We start from the raw sequence: 18,164 nt of genomic DNA, 5'->3' as shown, positions 1-18,164 counted from the left end.
TATACACTTTCCATACTGTCAAAAATTAAAACAAAAAAAGGGGGCAGCTGGGTAGCTCAGTGGAGTGAGAGTCAGGCCTAGAGACAGGAGGTCCTAGGTTCAAACCCGGCCTCAGCCACTTCCCAGCTGTGTGACCCTGGGCAAGTCACTTGACCCCCATTGCCCACCCTTACCAATCTTCCACCTATGAGACAATACACCGAAGTACAAGGGTTTAAAAAAAAAATTAAAACAAAAAAACAAGGTCTTCATTCCCACACCAAAATTTGTAGCAGACATATTTTCAGACCTCAAACTACAGTTACAGAAGCATTTTTTGGAACTCAGTGCAAGTGCAAAAGAAAGTTCCTAATCTGTTTAACTGGGCAGCTGAGGAACATCCAACTATCCTTCAATTTCAGGTTATTTATTTGCACTGTAATCCATGCAAAAAGGCAAATACCAAGAGAAGAAACCGATGGAACTCTATAAATGCCTTCTAAACAATCTTTGTTTGTATGAAGAGATATTTTCAAAGTTAAATTTATAAATCATTCTGGAAGGCAGTTTGGCACTGTACCCCAATATGTGTTATAGGCTTTGGCCCAGCAATTGGACTACTACATTTCCAGCCCTTTACTACTACTACAAAAGATGCTGTTGTAAATACTTTTTATCTCTCTGCTTTCTCCTTGAGGAATATATAAATCCAGTAGTGACATTGTGGACTAAAGTCGATGCATGCTCCACCAGAAGCATATGAGTGGCTGCCTCAATTGTAGCTTCTGGTTTTTTGATATTCACTTATCTCTCATAGGCTGGACCTCTGGGTTGTTGTCATTTACATTTTCAGGAGAATAATTTCTAATACTGTAGTAGCGTCAACCTTGTGAAGAACAACAGCTTTGAAAGACAACAGAAGAGTGATCAGTTCAAAGCCCAGCAGTGAGGCTGTACATCACCAGCCAGGCTGCCTGCCTCCTCCCCTCCCCCTCCCAAGGCCTCAAGGGGCAGGAGGAGGCTTTACACTTGGGAAGGTGGCAAATAGACGGGTTTATTTTGCTTGACTTTGCAGAATTGTTATAAGAAACATGTTTTTCCTTTTTTGGGGGGGGTGTGGGGGTGTAGTTTGGGAGGAAAGGAGAATTATGGACAGTATTGCTCCAGAAGGAAAAGGAAAAATAGGATCATCAAAGCCCACTTTAAAATGCACACTTTAAAATCCTACATTTAATCCACAACTGACAACTTCCAGGAATATTAAAGCCAAATTCAAAAACTACCAGACCAAGGAAAAAATATTATGAGCTGCTAAAAAGAAGTCATTCCGATACCAGGGAACCACAGTTAAGATAACAGAGGATCTGGCTGCATCTACATTGAAGGACCAGAAGGCATGGAATATAATATTCTAGAAAGCAAGAGAACTGGGTCTACAACCAAGAATCAACTATCCAGCAAAACTGACTATATTATTGCAGGGAAAAGTATGGTCATTCAATAAAATTGAGGACTTCCAAGCATTCATAAAGAAAAAAAACGGCTTAAACAGAGAGTTTGCTGCCCAAACATAGAACTCAAGAGAATCAACATAAGGTAATTAAGAGAATGGGGGGAGGGGAAAAAATCTTTTCTTTAAGGGACCCAATAAATTCAATCAATTTGTATCCCAAGAAGAAAAGAAGATATTGGCAAATATTAAAAAGTGTTATTACCAACAGGGTAACTAGAAGAAGTTTACATAGAGGGAACAGCAACAAACTGTATAGGATGAAATGTCAAGCAATATATACATGTATGTATAAATATTTACAAAACTAGAGGGGGGAAGAAGGTAATATTAAGAAAAATGGGAAAACAAACAAAATGGAGTATATTTATATTCCATAAAGAAGCACATGGGGCCAACAGGGAAGAATAACAATACACTGTAAGGATAAAGAGGTTGGAGAGAGGAAATATTTAATACTTAAGTGCACTGAAGTTAACTTAAAGAGGGAAGAACAATCAGATCCATTGGGGCAGAAAATTGATTCACGTCCTATAGAGAAGTAGCAGGGTAACAAAAGGACTGGTAGAGAGGGAAATAACATTAGGAAGGGAGAGGGCGGGGGCAGGGTAGCTTAAAAACATCCTAAACAAGAATAAGAGGAGAATAAGAAGGGAGAGGGGAGAAAGGGAAGTACAATAAGGGAGGGTATTAGGGGAACTAATTAAAACTAAAACACTGGTATAGAAGGAAATAGTGAAAGAAGAAAGGACAGGACAAGGAGAGAGTATCAAAATGTCTGGGAATACACAGTTGATAATTATAACTCTGAATGTGAATGAGATGAACTTGCCCATAAAATGGAAGCAAATAGCAGAGTGGATTAGAAACCAAAAAAAGTCTACAAGAAACACACATGAGACGGGCAGACACACATAGAGTAAAAATGAAAGGATGGAGCAAAATCTGTTGGGCTTCAAATGAGAAAAAGAAGTCAGGGGTTGCCATCATGATCTCTGACAGAGTCAAAGTAAAAATAGATATGGTTAAAAGAGATAGGGAAGGTAATTACATCCTAATAAAAGGTAATATAAACAATGAAGAAATATCAGTACTCATCATGTATGAACCAAATGGTATAGCTTCCAAATTTCTAAAGGAGAAGCTAGTGGAGCTCAATGATGAAATAGCAAAACTATACTAGTGGGGGACCTCAACCTTCCCCTATCAGATCTAGATAAATCAAACCAAAAAACAAAGAGATAAGAGAGATGAATGAAACCCTAGAAAAATTAGAGTTAATAGATATATGGAGAAAAATAAATAGGGACAAAAAGGAATACACCTCCTTTTCAGTAGCACATGGAACATTCACAAAGATAGACCATGTATTAGGGCGTAGAAACATGGCAAACAAATGCAAAAAAGCAGAAATAATAAATGCAACCTTATCAGATCATAATGCAATAAAAATGCAGTAAAAATAGTTATTAGGAAGAATACATGAAGAGGCAAACCAAAAACTAATTGGAAATTAAATAATATGATTCTCCAAAATAATTTAGTGAAAGAACAAATCATAGAAACAATAATTTTATTGAAAACAATGACAATGATGAGACTACTTACCCAAACCTATGGGATGCAGCCAAAGCAGTTCTAAGGGGAAAATTTATATCACTGAGTGCATATATTAACAAATTAGGGAGGGCAGAGATTAATGAATTGGGCGTGCAACTTAAAAAACTAGAAAATGAACAAATTAAAATCCTCAGATGAAAACTAAATTAGAAATACTAAAAATCAAAGGAGAAATTAATAAAATCAAAAGTAAAAGAACTATTGAATTAATAAATAAGAGTAGAAGCTGGTATTTTGAAAAAACAGATGAAATAGACAAAGTACTGGCAAATCTAATTTTAAAAAGGAAAGAAAATTAACAGTATCAAAGATGAAAAGGGAGACTTCACCTCTAATGAAGAGGAAATTAAGGCAATTAAAAACTATTTTGCCCAATTATATGGCAATAAATATAGCAATCTAGGTGATATGGATGAATGTTTACAAAAATATAAATTGCCTAGATTAATAGCAGAAGAAATAGAATACTTAAATAATCCCACATCAAAAAAAGAAATTAAACAAGCCATCAAAGAACTCCCTAAGAAAAAATTGCCAGGACCTGATGGATTCACAAGTGAATTCTATCAAACCTTTAAAGAACAACTAATTCCAATACTATACAAACTATTTGACATAATAAGCAAAGAAGGAGTTCTACAAAACTCCTTTTATGATACAAATATGGTACTGATTCCAAAGCCTAGTAAATCAAAAACAGAGAAAGAAAACTACAGACCAATTTCCCTAATGAATATAGATGCAAAAATCTTAAATAGAATATTAGCAAAAAGATTCCAGCAAGTGATCAAGACGGATTTATACCAGGAATGCAAGGATATTTCAACATTAGAAAAACCATCCAAATAATTGACCATATCAACAAGCTAAGAAACAAAAACCACATGATTATCTCAATAGATGCTGAAAAAGCCTTTGACAAAATACAACACCCATTCCTATTGAAAACACTAGAAAGTATAGGAATAGAAGGACCTTTCCTAAAAATAATAAGCAGTATTTATCTAAAAGCATCTACAAGCATCATATGCAATGGGGATAAATTAGAAACCTTCCCAATAAGATCAAGCATGAAACAAGGATGCCCATGATCACCTCTATTATTTAACATTGTACTAGAAATACTAGCAGTAGCAATTAGAGAAGAAAAAAATTGAAGGTATTAAAATAGGTAATGAGGAGACTAAGCTATCACTCTTTGCAGATGATATGATGGTCTACTTAAAAAATCCTAGAGAATCAACTAAAAAGCTAGTAGAAATAATCCACAACTTTAGCAAAGTTGCAGGAAACAAAATAAATGCACATAAATCATCAGCATTTCTATATATTTCCAACACATTACAGCAGCAAGAGTTAGAAAGAGAAACACCATTTAAAATCACCCTAGACAATATAAAATACTTGGGAATCTATCTACCAAAACAAACACAGGAATTATACAAACACAACTACAAAACACTTTCCAAACAATTAAAACTAGATCTAAACAATTGGAAAAACATTAATTGCTCATGAGTAGGATGGCTAACATAATAAAAATGACCATTCTACCCAAATTAATTTACTTATTTATTGCCATACCTATCCAACTACCAAAAAACTTTTTTACTGAATTAGAAAAAAACTATAACAAAGTTCATTTGGAAGGACAAGTTCAAGAATATCAAGGGAAATAATGAAAAAAAAACATGAAGGAAGATGGCCTACCAGTACCAGATCTTAAACTATACTATAAAGCAGCAGTCATCAAAATGATATGGTAATGGCTAAGAGACAGAAGGGAGGATCAGTGGAATAGACTTGGGGTAAGTGATGTCAGCAAGACAGTCTATGATAAACCCAAAGAGCCCAACTTTTGGGACATGAATCCACTATTTGACAAAAACTGCTGGGAAATTTGGAAAACAATATGGGAGAGATTAGGTTTAGATCAACATCTCACACCCTACACCAAGATAAATTCAGAATGGGTGAATGACTTGAATATAAAGAGGGAAACTATAAATAAATTAAGTGAACATAGTATAGTATACCTGTCATATCTCTGGGAAAGGAAAGATTTTAAAACCAAGCAAGAGTTAGAGAAAATTACAAAATTTAAAATAAATGATTTTGATTATATTAAATTAAAAAGCTTTTGTACAAACAAAAACAATGCAACCAAACTCAGAAGGGAAATAACAAACTGGGAAAAAATCTTTATTAAAAAAAATTCTGACAGAGGTCTAATTACTCATATATACAAGCAACTAAATCAATTGTATAAAAAATCAAGCCATTCCCCAATGATAAATGGGCAAGGGACATGAATAGGCAATTTTCAGATAAAGAAATCAAAACTATCAATAAGCACATGAAAAAGTGTTCTAAACCTTTTAATAATTAGAGAAATGCAAATCAAAACAACTCTGAGGTATCACCTCACACCTAGCAGATTGTCTAAAATGATAGAAGAGGGGGCAGCTGGGTAGCTCAGTGGATTGAGAGCCAGGCCTAGAGACGGGAGGTCCTAGGTTCAAATCCAGCCTCAGACACTTCCCAGCTGTGTGACCCTGGGCAAGTCACTTGACCCCCATTGCCTACCCTTACCACTCTTCCACCTATAAGTCAATACACAGAAGTTAAAGGGTTTAAAAAAAAATCTAAAAAAAAAAATAAAATAAAAAATAAAATGATAGAAGAGGAGAGTAATGAATGTTGGAGGGGATGTGACAAAATTGGGACATTAATGCATAGCTGGTGGAGTTGTGAATTGATCCAACCATTCTAGATGGCAATTTGGAACTATGCTCAAAGGGCTATAAAAGAATGCCTGCCCTTTGATCCAGCCATACCATTGTTGGGTCTGTACCCCAAAGATATCATAGATAAACAGACTTGTACAAAAAATACTTATAGCTGCACTTTTTGTGATGGCAAAAAACTGGAAAATATGGGTCTGCCCTTCAATTGGGGAATGGCTGAACAAATTGTGGTATATGCTGGTGATGGAATACTATTGTGCTCAAAGGAATAATAAACTGGAGGAGTTCCATGTGAACTGGAAAGACTTCCAGGAACTGATGCAGAGTGAAAGGAGCAAAGCCAGAAGAACATTGTACACAGAGACTGATACACTGTGGTAAAATCGAACGTAATGGACTTTTGTACAGGCAGCAATGCAATGACCCAGGACAATTCTGAGGGACTTATGGAAAAGAACACTACCCACATTCAGAGGAAGAACTGCAGGAGTGGAAACAGAAGAAAAACAACTGATTGAACACATGGGTTGATGCAGACATAGTTAGGGATGGAAACGACCACACCAATACAAGTATCAATAATATGGAAATAGGTCTTGCTAGATGACACATGTTAAAACCAGTGTAAATGCGTGTCGGCTATTGGTGGGGGTGGGGGGGGGTAGAAGGGGGGAAGGGGAAAGTAAGAACATGAATCATGTAACCATGGAAAATTTTTCTAAAAAAAATAATAAAATGCACAGCGGGAACAAGAAAGGAAACGAGGAATGATTTTTAAAGTAATATTGAATTCGTTATATACTTTGGAAAAAGAGAACTATATGCAAGAGATTTGTGGTTTCATTAGGTATGGTTACACCTCATTTTCTGTTCTAATTTTTATATGGAAATGCTTTTCTTTGGAGAAGTTCATTAGAAAAAAATAAAATTTTTTAAGACTAGGAAGTTTCCTACTCCTAAGTCACAGTTCTTTGGGCTAAGTAACCATTAAGCTACTGTGTTCTGTTGCTTCAGGGCTTGTCTTAGTCTTTTACTGGTCTTCTCTGTATTTTATCATTACCAGGTTTAATAATTACCATGTTGTAATATTACTTTCCTTCATGCTCCCCCCCACCATTGAATCCTTGAGATTCTTGACCTTTTGTTCTATTGATCAGAATTCTTAAGCTTTTTTGGGATGTGGCCCCTTTTTTTGTAATCTTGGTGGACCTCTCTTAATGTTTTAAAATAATGAAAGGCAATACTAAATTTTAAGTAGAGGTTGATGAAAATAAAGATGCAATCTTTTTCTATCTAAATTCACAACCCCCCTGAAAAACTATTCTTGGTCCCCTAGGGATCTAACTATGAGCAGTTAATATCTCCAGTTATCTTTGTTTTTGTAAAGAGCCCTTTGTATTTGTATTTTCTTTCTTCTGCGTTTTGTCAGGAATATATTAAAAGGCTACTTTTTCTGGGTTCATTTTATATCCTGCTGCTTTACTGAAGTAACGAACTGAATTACATTTAGTTGTCTCTCTAGTAAATCTAACAAATCCATTTTTGTCTCCTCTTTTTCCACACTTATTCTCTCATCTTTTCCTTATTGCTATAACTAGCATTTCAAGAATTATATCCACTAAGAGTGGGGAAGCCAAAGGACACTCTTGCTTATCTTCTTTTTTTTTTTTTAAGCCCTTACCTTCCGTCTTAAAATCAATATTGTATATTGGTTCCAAAATTAGACTGTGGGGACCTATTTGAACCCAGGACCTCCTGTTTCTGGGCCTTGCTCTTAATCCACTGAACCACCTAGCTGTCCCTCTTGATTATATTTTTAAAAGATTAACTGTTTCTCCATGTTACAATTAATGTTGGGTTTTGGTTATCAATAGATGCTATTTACCAGAGCAAGGATTATTCATATGCTTTTTAATGTTCTTTACATAAAAGGATGTATTTTGGCAAAACCTTTTTCTGTCATTTACTGATAATGATCTTAAGATTTTTGTTGTTATATTACTAATTTGATTTATTCTATGTGTTGAGTCATTTTCAGTTGTGTGCTATTCTCTGTAACCCCATTTGGAATTTTCTTCATAGAGATACTGGAGTGATTTTCCATTTCCTTCTCCATGTCATCTTACAGTTGAGAAAACTGAGGCAAATAGAGTTAAGTGTCTTGCCCTGGGTCACACATCTAGTAAGAATCTGAAGCCAGATTTGAACTGAGGAAGATGAATCTTCTTGATTCCAGGCCCAGCACTCTATTGTGCCATCCTTTTTCAGAGTTTTCCTAATAATGAACCACCCCTATACAACTATATAAATCAATCATCGTCATAAGGTATTGTCTTTTTGGTATGGTATTGGAGCCTCTTAGCAAATTTTGGTTAATTCTGTATTGATATTCCGTAGAGATGCTAGTCTGGGGTTTTTTGTTTCATGTCTTCCTGGTTTAGGCATTATTACCAAATTTATGTCCTTGAATGAGTTTGGTGGGATCTCTTCTTGTTTGCAAACAATAAAACAGAATTAATTATTCTTTGAATGTTAAATAGAATTTGTCAGTCCATCTTAATTCTGTCAATTTTTTCTTTTTGGGAGTTCCTTTATGACTTTTCCAATTTTTGTTGTTGTTTGGGTTATATAAATTCCTTATTATTATGTTCTATGATAAAATATGTTGTTTTTATAAATATTTGTCCATTTCATTGACAGTAACTGCTTTAGAAGTATATAATTGGGCAACTGTTTATAATTTGCCATATTTCACTTTAATTTGTTGTGACTTTTATTTTTGTTATTGATGCTTTGTTTTTCCTCTTTTAAAATAAAATTTCAGCTGATTTATAGTATCAGTAAAAGAAACAGCTAATAATGTTAATCTCTTCAGTTTTTCAAATTTTCATTTTTGTGTTTACATAAGGATTTTTAAATATATTTTTACTCTTTAAAAATTTTTTAATTCTGTGCCTTATTCGCTGATTTGTTCTTTCTCTTTTGATGATGAAAGTGTTTGAAGATATAAATTTTCCCTATGGGCCATATTGACTTCCTCTCAGAAGTTCTTGGCATGTGTGTTGTCTCAATGTTGTCATTTTCTCTAGATATCTGTTGTTGCTGGTTTTTCTTTTTTGACCCACTATTTCTTTAAGATTAAATAATTTGTGTTTTTCTCAATTTCCATGCTTACATTTCAGTGTTTCTACTTTTTTCCTTCAGGAATGAATGAAAGATAATCTCTGCTTCTTATAGTTTCTTTTTCCCTTCTGTAGAATTATATTCAGTTTTGCAAGTTGTTAGTGGAGTATTTCTTTCCAGTGGATCCTGGTAAGTTGCTTTTACTATTTTTAATTTGATGTGAAAATTCTGGATCTTAGATGTGACATCCTCTGGATGTTTTCTGTTTGAGATTCTTTTTAACCAGTGACCAGTGGGTTCTTCCCATCCTTGCTTAGCCCTCTGATACTAATTGATCTGGATAGTTTTCTTTTATGTTTTCTTGAACTAGGTTCAGGTGTCTAAGGCTTTTGTTTGGTCATGCATTTCATGGAGTTTGACAATTCTTAATTTTCTCTTTGACTTGTTTTTTTTTTTAGTTCATTTGGTTTTGTTAGTAGATACCCCAGGGCTTTATTCTTTTTCTCAAATTTTTGATTCTGCATGAATATTTCTTCTTGTCTCATGGAGTCATTAATTATAGTTAATATTTTTTTAATTCAATATTTTTTCAAAATGTCTTAATACACTGATAAAGTTTTCTACCTTTTCCCCTAATCTATTTGCTCTCCTTTCCATTTTCTTCCTGGATTCTTAATTTTTACACCTTTCATTAAAAAATTTTTTTTCTTCCAAAAGGTTTTGTAATCTTTGGGACCAAGGCACGCGCGTGCGCACGCATGCACACACGCGCACACACACGCACACACACACACACACACACACACACAAGGTTTGGCTTGTACTTCTTACTGTAACATTACTTTGTCCTAGGTTTCTGGGGTTTCTCTTGGTCCGTATTGCATTGGGTTTCAGCCTTAAATCTTACTTTGGGGTTTTGTATTTGCTTTCCTCTGGTCCTCTTTGCTGAGGTGGGGAGTGTCCTTAGTCTGGGTGCTATTCTCATGTCTCCTCTCCAGGGCCCTGCACTCTGGTCTTAGGCCTCTGCCATTATGTACCTTCAGCAGCCTCCCCAAGGGCTGGGTTGGCCATCTCTTGTTGGATTCCCAGTGTCCCTAGAGCTGAAATCTGACTTCATCTCCCTTCTGGGCCAGCCCTTAGGGGGAGCTCCTTGTCCCCCTGAGCTTGAGGCTGGCATGACCTCCGGGGGCCTCTGTCGGCCAGGCCCACTGTTTCCATGGCATCCTCCTGGAGGAGCCTACTTGTGTTTCTTTGCAGTTATCAGAGATCTTTCTGGGGATCCATTTCAGGGGCTTGCTAGGTTTGGGTTCAAAGATGTGCTATACAATCTTCCTTTCAGTTTTGAGTTCTCTCTCCTGCCTCGCCTTGCCTCCCTCCTTATGGAGAAAACACGAAAAACAGAGCCCTCTTCATGGATTTGTCATTCCTTTCTTATGCTCCCCACACACACTGGGCCGTGCCCGCTTTTTCTGGGAGCAGATTTTGGTGTCAGATCTCTTTCTCTTTGGCCATATCCAAGCCCTGTTATTTAGATAAGGGCATTTACAAAGAGACAGTCTGTTTAGACATTCTATTCTCTAGAAGGGAATGGAATTAAAGGTGCCTATAGAAAGCCAAACCCAGCCTAACTGGATGCCCTTGTTCACCTGCATCCCTAAAGCTCTCTGCGCCGAGCGAGGACCCACACTCTGGAGGAGGCCACTGCCTTGTCCCTTCATGGTGCCCAAAATAGTATGTGATAGTAGAAAGAGCACTAGAGTCAGCAGCCATGGCCAAGGCCCACCTTTCCCGTTTAGTAGCTGTTTGGTGTTGGACCAGTCAGGGAAAATGTACGAAGCCCCTCCTACGTACCAGGCGCTGTGCTAAGGCCTGGGGATGCGGGAAGACTGCTCTGGCAAGCAACTCTGTAAGAGCAGACAGAAAGAGAGCGATGGGAAATAAAGAGAAGGAAGGCGGGACTGGAGAGAAGCCGCACGTGAGGGGGAGAGCACGGGGCTCCAGGCCAGGGGGACGTCTCTGTGACAGAGTGCCCGAGGGAGGGGCACCCCATCTGCCTTCCAGCTCTGACAGGCCTGCGAGCCTATGAAAATGAGAGCATGGTGCCCTGCAGGACCGTGCGCCTCTTCTCTCCCTTGGGCTAGTGCCACACTGTGCCCGAACTCTTGACCCACCAGCTAGCGTTGAAGGTGGAAACACCCACTCCTCAGAATCACGGAGCAGGCTGTCCTGCTTGGGGAGACCCCTGCAATCTGGAACTGGCTCCAGATTGAATCGTGCTTAGCCCCAGACATGGCTGGACCTCCAGAGACTGTCCCTTGAAATTCAGATTCCTGCCCTGCAGCTACCCACCCCCCCTGGTTGGGGAGAGCCTCTTATGTAGAGCCCCAGACCTGGCTTGACATTTGGTGGCCCTATTTGGAGTTTTCTTGGCAAAGGTACTTCAGTGGTTTACCATTTCCTTCTCCACATGAGGATCCTGAGGCAAATGGGGTTAAGTGACTTGCCCAGGCTCCCACGGCTCATCTCAGTACGTATCTATGGCTGGATTTGAACACCAAACTCCAGCTCTAATGCCCTACACCGTGCCACCTCGCTGCCCCACTACCACCCAACTCTTTGCCTCTTGCTCTAAACATAGTTAACAAATCAGTATAGCATTGCAACTCAATGCCATCCTCCACTCAGCCGTCACTTCCTAAAGCGCACAGCTGACCTCTCATCCCTGCATTCTTACCCCCAGCGACACTCTTCCTCCAACAAGACACTCTCTCAGCCTTGGCCGTGGAATGCTCTCTTGCTCTCTGCCTCCTGGCTTCCTCCAAGACCCAGAGACTAGTACAGGGCCTGCCACCCAGGAGGCTTCATCAGGAGTGTTGGCTGACTGCTCTGGGAAAAGCCTACGAATCTCCTGCCCACTTGCCCTTCCGTCAGGAGGGCATCATCCTTCCTTGTTCATGGTCTCCACCATTAGAGCATCCCCTTTGGAGCGGGACTGTGGGGTGTTTGTCTTCATATCCCCTGTGGTAGCATACAACAAGTTTTTTCATCTGTGGAGTCATTCACAGGAACTCATTAGCAATTGCTGTATTATCTTAGCAAGGGACAAGATAGTTCTTAGAGGGATTTTGTGGGAGTTTTTCCTGTTTCCTGATTTATTTTGCTTTTAGTTGGAGGGGATGTAGCAAGAGGGTTGCCAAAGAAAAGAAGAGGGTCATGAAAACCTTTTTAAATGCACAGAAGGAAAAAGACAAGAAGAGAAGCCTTACAAGTTACATGTTAAAATTTATTGCATGCTTTAAAAAGAAAAGCAGGCTGAATTTGCTTGCTTCACTTAGTGTTTGTTTGTTGTAGGAGACCTTGATATGTCTGGTTCTGGAAGGTACTCTCAAAGAATGACCAGGCTCCACTGAATATTTTAAAATAGAAAAAATGTATTGAGTCGAATTGCTGGGAGGCAGGTAGGTGCACATACAGTCTGCCTCCCCGAAGAGAAGGGGTCCAGGATTTTTATACCTTAAAGGAACAGAGACCACATGACCAGGAACAGAGATGGGGAGGGGGACAAAGAAAAGGGTTAGGTGGCATTCCCTGTGAGGTGCCTTGGTATCTGGAATAGAAGCGCAGCTATGTTTGAGAGGCAAATCGAAGTTGTGCTAAAAACTTCTCAAAAGTCTAGAGGAAATGCTCCTAAAACAGAAGGCCTTTGATCATGCAGTTTGCATCAGGGCCAGCTTTCTTTAGCCAGCACTGCAAGGGACCAGGATTAGGAAGTTCCTCACATACTCTCTGACTGGGATTCCTCTAGAGACTTGAGGTGTCAAGGGGACCTGTCCCCCATACCAAGTTCAGAATTTTAAAAGCAAAATTAATTTTTTTAAAATGGAGTCAGATTTGTACTAAAAGCAATGCGGTGATCCAGGACAATGCTGAGGGACTTCTGAGAAAGAATGTGATTCATCAATTGTTTATATGGGTATATACTTTGAGGTTTTGGTTTTAAAGGATTTAAATGAATAATTTGGAAATGGGTTTGAATGATAATATGTATAATCCAGTGGAATTGCTTGTCAACTATGGCAGGGGAAGGGACGAGGGGAGGGAGAAAGCATGGATCATGGGGAAAATAAAAAACCAAAAGCAGCTGTAAACAAAAATAATAATAAAAAAAAGAAATGTTAAAAAAATTGGAGTCAGAGTACATGACTAGTTCTAAGGGAGACCAGCATATCAGGGATTCACTGGATCGTCCCATTTTAGAAAGGTCCTATCTCAATCCCTGAAATAGCTCTGTGGTACCAGAGAACTGGGAACAGATTTGATAGCCATGACCTGGGGAATAGCTAAATAAATTGTGATACACGAACATAATGGATGTTTCTGTCATATTAGTGATGATTAGAATACAGATAAGAAGTCTTGTGTGTCCTAATGCTCAGTGAAAAAAGCAGAAGCACAACACAGTAAGCAGAGATATGAGAAGGAACTGCCCTTCCTTTTTAGCGAGGCATGGGGACTCTTGGTGTCATGGGAAACATAGTTAATGGAGTGGGTTGGTCTTACTGGACTTTGTTGGGGGTGGGGAATAACAGATGGACTTCTGGAAGGAGGGTCAGAGGAGAGGTATCTATTGGAAGATGAAGGTGACATTTTTTTTTGAGAGTTTTTGCAGAGTTGCTGCATTCACTTCTGACTTTCGCTTAGTGAAATTTAATTTCCTTGAGGCATTGAGCTCAAGATTTTAACTTTTCCACATAAAACAATATCAAGGTTTTGGGATTAGTAATATAAATTTATAATTAGAATAATTTCTCATTGTAGGTTTTCTCAGTTTTTGGCGTGGCAATTTGGCAAATGTTATTCGATATTTTCCAACACAAGCTCTAAACTTTGCTTTTAAGGACAAATACAAACAGATTTTCATGTCAGGAGTTAACAAAGATAAGCAGGTAATTCTATTTTAATATTTCTAACATTATTTAAAATATCTTAGATTATTGTTACATTTGAGATTTAAAATAGGACCTTTTTTAACTAGCCTTGCAAATATCCATATATGAAGCTTCACGCTAATCCTAAAGGGAGAATGCTTAAGGCATTCTTAAAAAGGCAAGGATTGCATCTAACCTACATTACTTTCACTTGTGTGTACTATTTTATATAGTAAGTATTATGTGCCGGTGACCAGCCTTGAAGCCAGGAAGTCCTGGTTTCCAGTCTAGTCTTTGACATATATCAGCAATGTGACCCTCAGGCAAGTCACTTAACTTCTGAATGCTTTCTAATGAGAAAATCGCTAGCATTTATAGAGCACTTTAAGGTTTGCAAGGCAATTACCATATGTTATCTCATTTTATCCTCACCACAACCCTGTGAAGTAGGAATCTATTCCCATTTACAGATGAGGAAACTGAGGCCAAGAGAAGTTAAATGTCTGAGGTGAGATTTGAACTCCGCTCTCCTTAGTCCAAGATCAGCACTCTCCCCAGTCTATGGTGCAGAGAAGGTGGTGACCCACATTGGCAGAGGAAATTGCCTCATCTTTATGTGCACTGTATCAAGAAATCACAGGTCCAGTCTCCTGTTCCTATTTCTGTTATGTATAATATTTCTGTCTTCTTAGGCTTATGCCAACATTTATATGATTAATATTTCAAGTCTTTGAAGTTTCCTGCCATAATAGTTCATGGGTTTTAATCATTAAATACATGCTTTTATAGTTAAAGCTTAAAAAGTAAAGTAAGTTTATTCTATATTGAGTAAAAACACTTCTTGTTCATTCATGGGGAATGCCTCTTTGATTGAGTTAATATCCGTTTCTTACATTTTCAAAGAAAGCTTATTAGAACCAGGTAGCCATATTTTGTTTCCACAGAGCATATCTTTTATAAACTTTCATATTATCACACTTTAGTGTTCTTCCAGGATTCAAATATAAGTAGTCATCTATCAGAATATTAAAGTTAATGAGAGTTGCTGCAATGAAAAATATCTGTTAACATCTCTCAGGCTTGTCTACTTAGAAATAAAGATTTTAAGTAGTAGGTTGGGGGCAGCTAGGTGATTCAGTGGATAGAGAGAACCAGGCCTGAAAATGGTTGGTCCTGGGTTCAAGTTTGGCCTCAGATACTGCCCAGCTGTGTGACCCTGGGCAAGTCACTTAACCCCCACTGCCTGGCCCTTACCGCTCCTCTGCCTTGGTTTTTAATTCTAAGACAGAAGGTAGGGATTTTTTAAAAGGGCAATAAATTGAAGTTGGGACAGTGAGGTGAACCATATGGGTTGAAACCGCTTCAGAGCTACAAAAGGAATCTCAGAGGTCTTCTTTAGTCGCCCCTCCAGTTTTACAGAGGAGGCTGCTGAGGCCTGCAGAGCCAGGCTAGAGCCAAGGCTTTCTTCTAACTCCCCATCTGGCACACAGTTCCTCTCTGACCAGGCAGTTGCCTGCTGGTGTCCAGATTTGGGAATACTAAAGGAATAGGGATGCAAAAGTATTTCCTGAAGGCAGGTTTGGTTTCCCTACAACAAGGACATCTGTGACATGGAGGCAGCGTAGTAGGTAGAGCCAGGAGAAACTGCCTTCAAACATACAAGCTTTGCGAAATCAAATATATGAAAAGAGCCATGCAAACTGGTAAGAGCACCATGTACGTTTTAACTGTTATGATTAGGATGAGACATCAGCCTCGGTCTAGAAATAGGGATAGTCTACACTCCAACACCAGCTTCCTTCCTCCTCAGTAAATGAGTCACAGAAATGTTGTGAGGACCAAGGAGATAATATGGACAGCGCTTTGTGAAGCTTAAAGCGCTCTCTAAATGGTACTGCGGTCATTGTTGTTATCAACATTTGTGTTAAAAGCACAATCGTTAAACTTGGTTGTTTATTTTGTGAGTCTAGCTAGCTAAGCGTTTACCAGTTCTTTTGTAATGCTTGTCTTAATTCATTAATTTTTTGTGATTCATATATTCCAGTTCTGGAGGTGGTTTTTGGCTAATCTAGCATCAGGCGGAGCTGCAGGGGCAACATCCCTATGTGTGGTGTATCCACTAGATTTTGCCCGAACTCGATTAGGGGCGGATATTGGAAAAGGTATGGATGGATGACATTTGGAAAAAGAACCGTACTCGTTTGTGAATTTCCACAGGTGCGTGCCTGTATTCCTATTAGGCAGGAAACGCACTCGAGGCACCATTTATTATTCCCTGACATTTCTGTTCCTACCTCTTATTTAGCGGATTCCCCTAATAGGAATACATCTCCACGTAGTTTGCGGCCTTTTTCTTCCTTCCTTAAAGAAGACTAAACCAGACTAAACCAGAAAGGATCAACAAAACTACTATTGGGCCAGGTTTAACATTCTTTCAATGTTCCAGTCACCTCTTTGTGGGGCTAATAGCCATATGAAAAGCAAGCCATTTGTTTGGGAATAGAATTGTCACCAGAAGCCAAATGTACTTCTATGGTCATTAAGAAAAATTAATTCAGTGGAGTTTAATGTGATATACAGACACACACACACACATTTAATGTAAAAGTCAAATAATGTAGAATTAAAATTATATTCCATATTATGAAGGTTTTCCATTTTCAGTACCAAAAAGGTTAAATAATTTTATAGACATCTCAAAAAAATTCTCAATTTACAGCGCATTAACCCATAAATCCTCATACAACTTTTCATATATTTTGACTTAGAAATATTTTGTGACTATATTAATGAGTTTGGTGCATATTAAGTAAGGCCTAAGTACACAATAATTTAAACATTTTAGCCCAAAACAGATGTTTTGTGGATAATTTTTATTAAGATATTCTTTAAAATGTTGACATTAAAATATGTTAGAGAGAGTGGACTTATTCTGTAGTTTTAAAAAAGTATATATATATATATATATATATATGTAAACATATAAATTTATATATACAAATGTATACAAAATATATAAATACATAAGATATTTGGAGACAGGTCTAGTGTTCATTCTGACTACAACTTTATATCAACTTTTGCTACAAATATGTTCAGGAAGTAAAGATCTTACCGTGAAATATTAGAACTGAGGTAGAAATGAACCACCCAACTAAATGCTATTAAACTTCCTCAGAAACTCAAAATGTAGCCCACCACATATCCCTTTTTTTTTTTAAGTGTTGCTGTGTTTCTTTGCTTCTGAAAGCTAGTTATACTTGACGCTTATGTTATAATTCATTCTGTATTTAGTAGTAGAGTGATGCCAGTTATTTCCAGTTGAATGGAAAAGATAGCCATAAGAGAAGCATTTGGTGCTTTATCTGAAACTCAGACCCACTTATTTGCACTGTGGAGTGATTAATAGATCATTGGCTCTAGGATCAAAGAACCTGGATGCAAATTACCCTTCTGATTTTGATTACTTGAGTGACCTTGGGCAAGTCACCTAATTTCCTTGACCCTCAGTTTCTTTCTCTGCAAAATAGGGAAACTAGACCAGATGGCCACAGAAGTCTTTTCCAGCTCTAGCTCTGTGATCCTATTTACTTTTGTTTTATTTGTAAATAAAGTTCCTTCATGTCAAAAATAGATTGCCCATATGAGTACTGAATATGTACTAAAATATACTTTTCTTGTTTAGAGAACAGATTGATTTTCCTGTCTGAGATTACAGCACTTTAATTTATATCATATTTTCTTTACACAATGTTTTAGATAAAAATCAATTAAATGTACTTTGTACAGATCTTAGGTATTAAATCCTTTCATTTTCTTTGTTCATTAGATTGCTTGTTAGGTTGCAGTTCAAAAATTAAAGATGTGGAATTTTAAGTCACAAGTTAAGTCAGTAGTTTAAGTTTTTAAAAAGCCATTTGCCTAATTCTTACAGATTATGTGGGCCTTACTAAGAAATATGCTTTATTTTAGGTCTTGAAGAACGGCAATTCAAAGGTTTAGGTGATTGTATTATCAAGATAGCAAAATCTGATGGCGTCACTGGTTTATACCAAGGATTTGGGGTTTCCGTTCAAGGTATCATTGTGTATCGAGCCTCTTATTTTGGATCTTATGACACAATTAAGGTAATTTTCTCATTTTTATTTCTGCAGTAACTTTATTTTTGTAAATGAATCTAAATTTTAGAACTCGTATTAAGTATGTTTAGTTAGATTAATGATATAGGCAGCAGTGAGACAAAAAGCAAATGTACTT

General features: G+C 37.6%; 1 protein-coding gene across 1 annotated transcript in view; it reads left to right on the top strand.

Annotated features, from left to right (window-relative positions):
• The window catches only part of SLC25A31 (solute carrier family 25 member 31), a 60,882-nt gene that overhangs the window by 33,181 nt on the left and 9,537 nt on the right, over positions 1–18,164 (top strand). The window contains exons 2-4 of the mRNA XM_044681047.1: positions 13,798–13,925; positions 15,952–16,069; positions 17,880–18,034. Coding sequence (XP_044536982.1) covers positions 13,798–13,925; positions 15,952–16,069; positions 17,880–18,034 — 401 coding nt within the window. The remainder of the gene's footprint in view (positions 1–13,797; positions 13,926–15,951; positions 16,070–17,879; positions 18,035–18,164) is intronic.

This window comes from Gracilinanus agilis, chromosome 6 (assembly GCF_016433145.1).
Source record: "Gracilinanus agilis isolate LMUSP501 chromosome 6, AgileGrace, whole genome shotgun sequence".
Classification (NCBI taxonomy): Eukaryota; Metazoa; Chordata; class Mammalia; order Didelphimorphia; family Didelphidae; genus Gracilinanus; species Gracilinanus agilis.
Note: the sequence above shows the minus strand (reverse complement) of the source record. Positions and strands in the feature narration are given on the sequence as shown.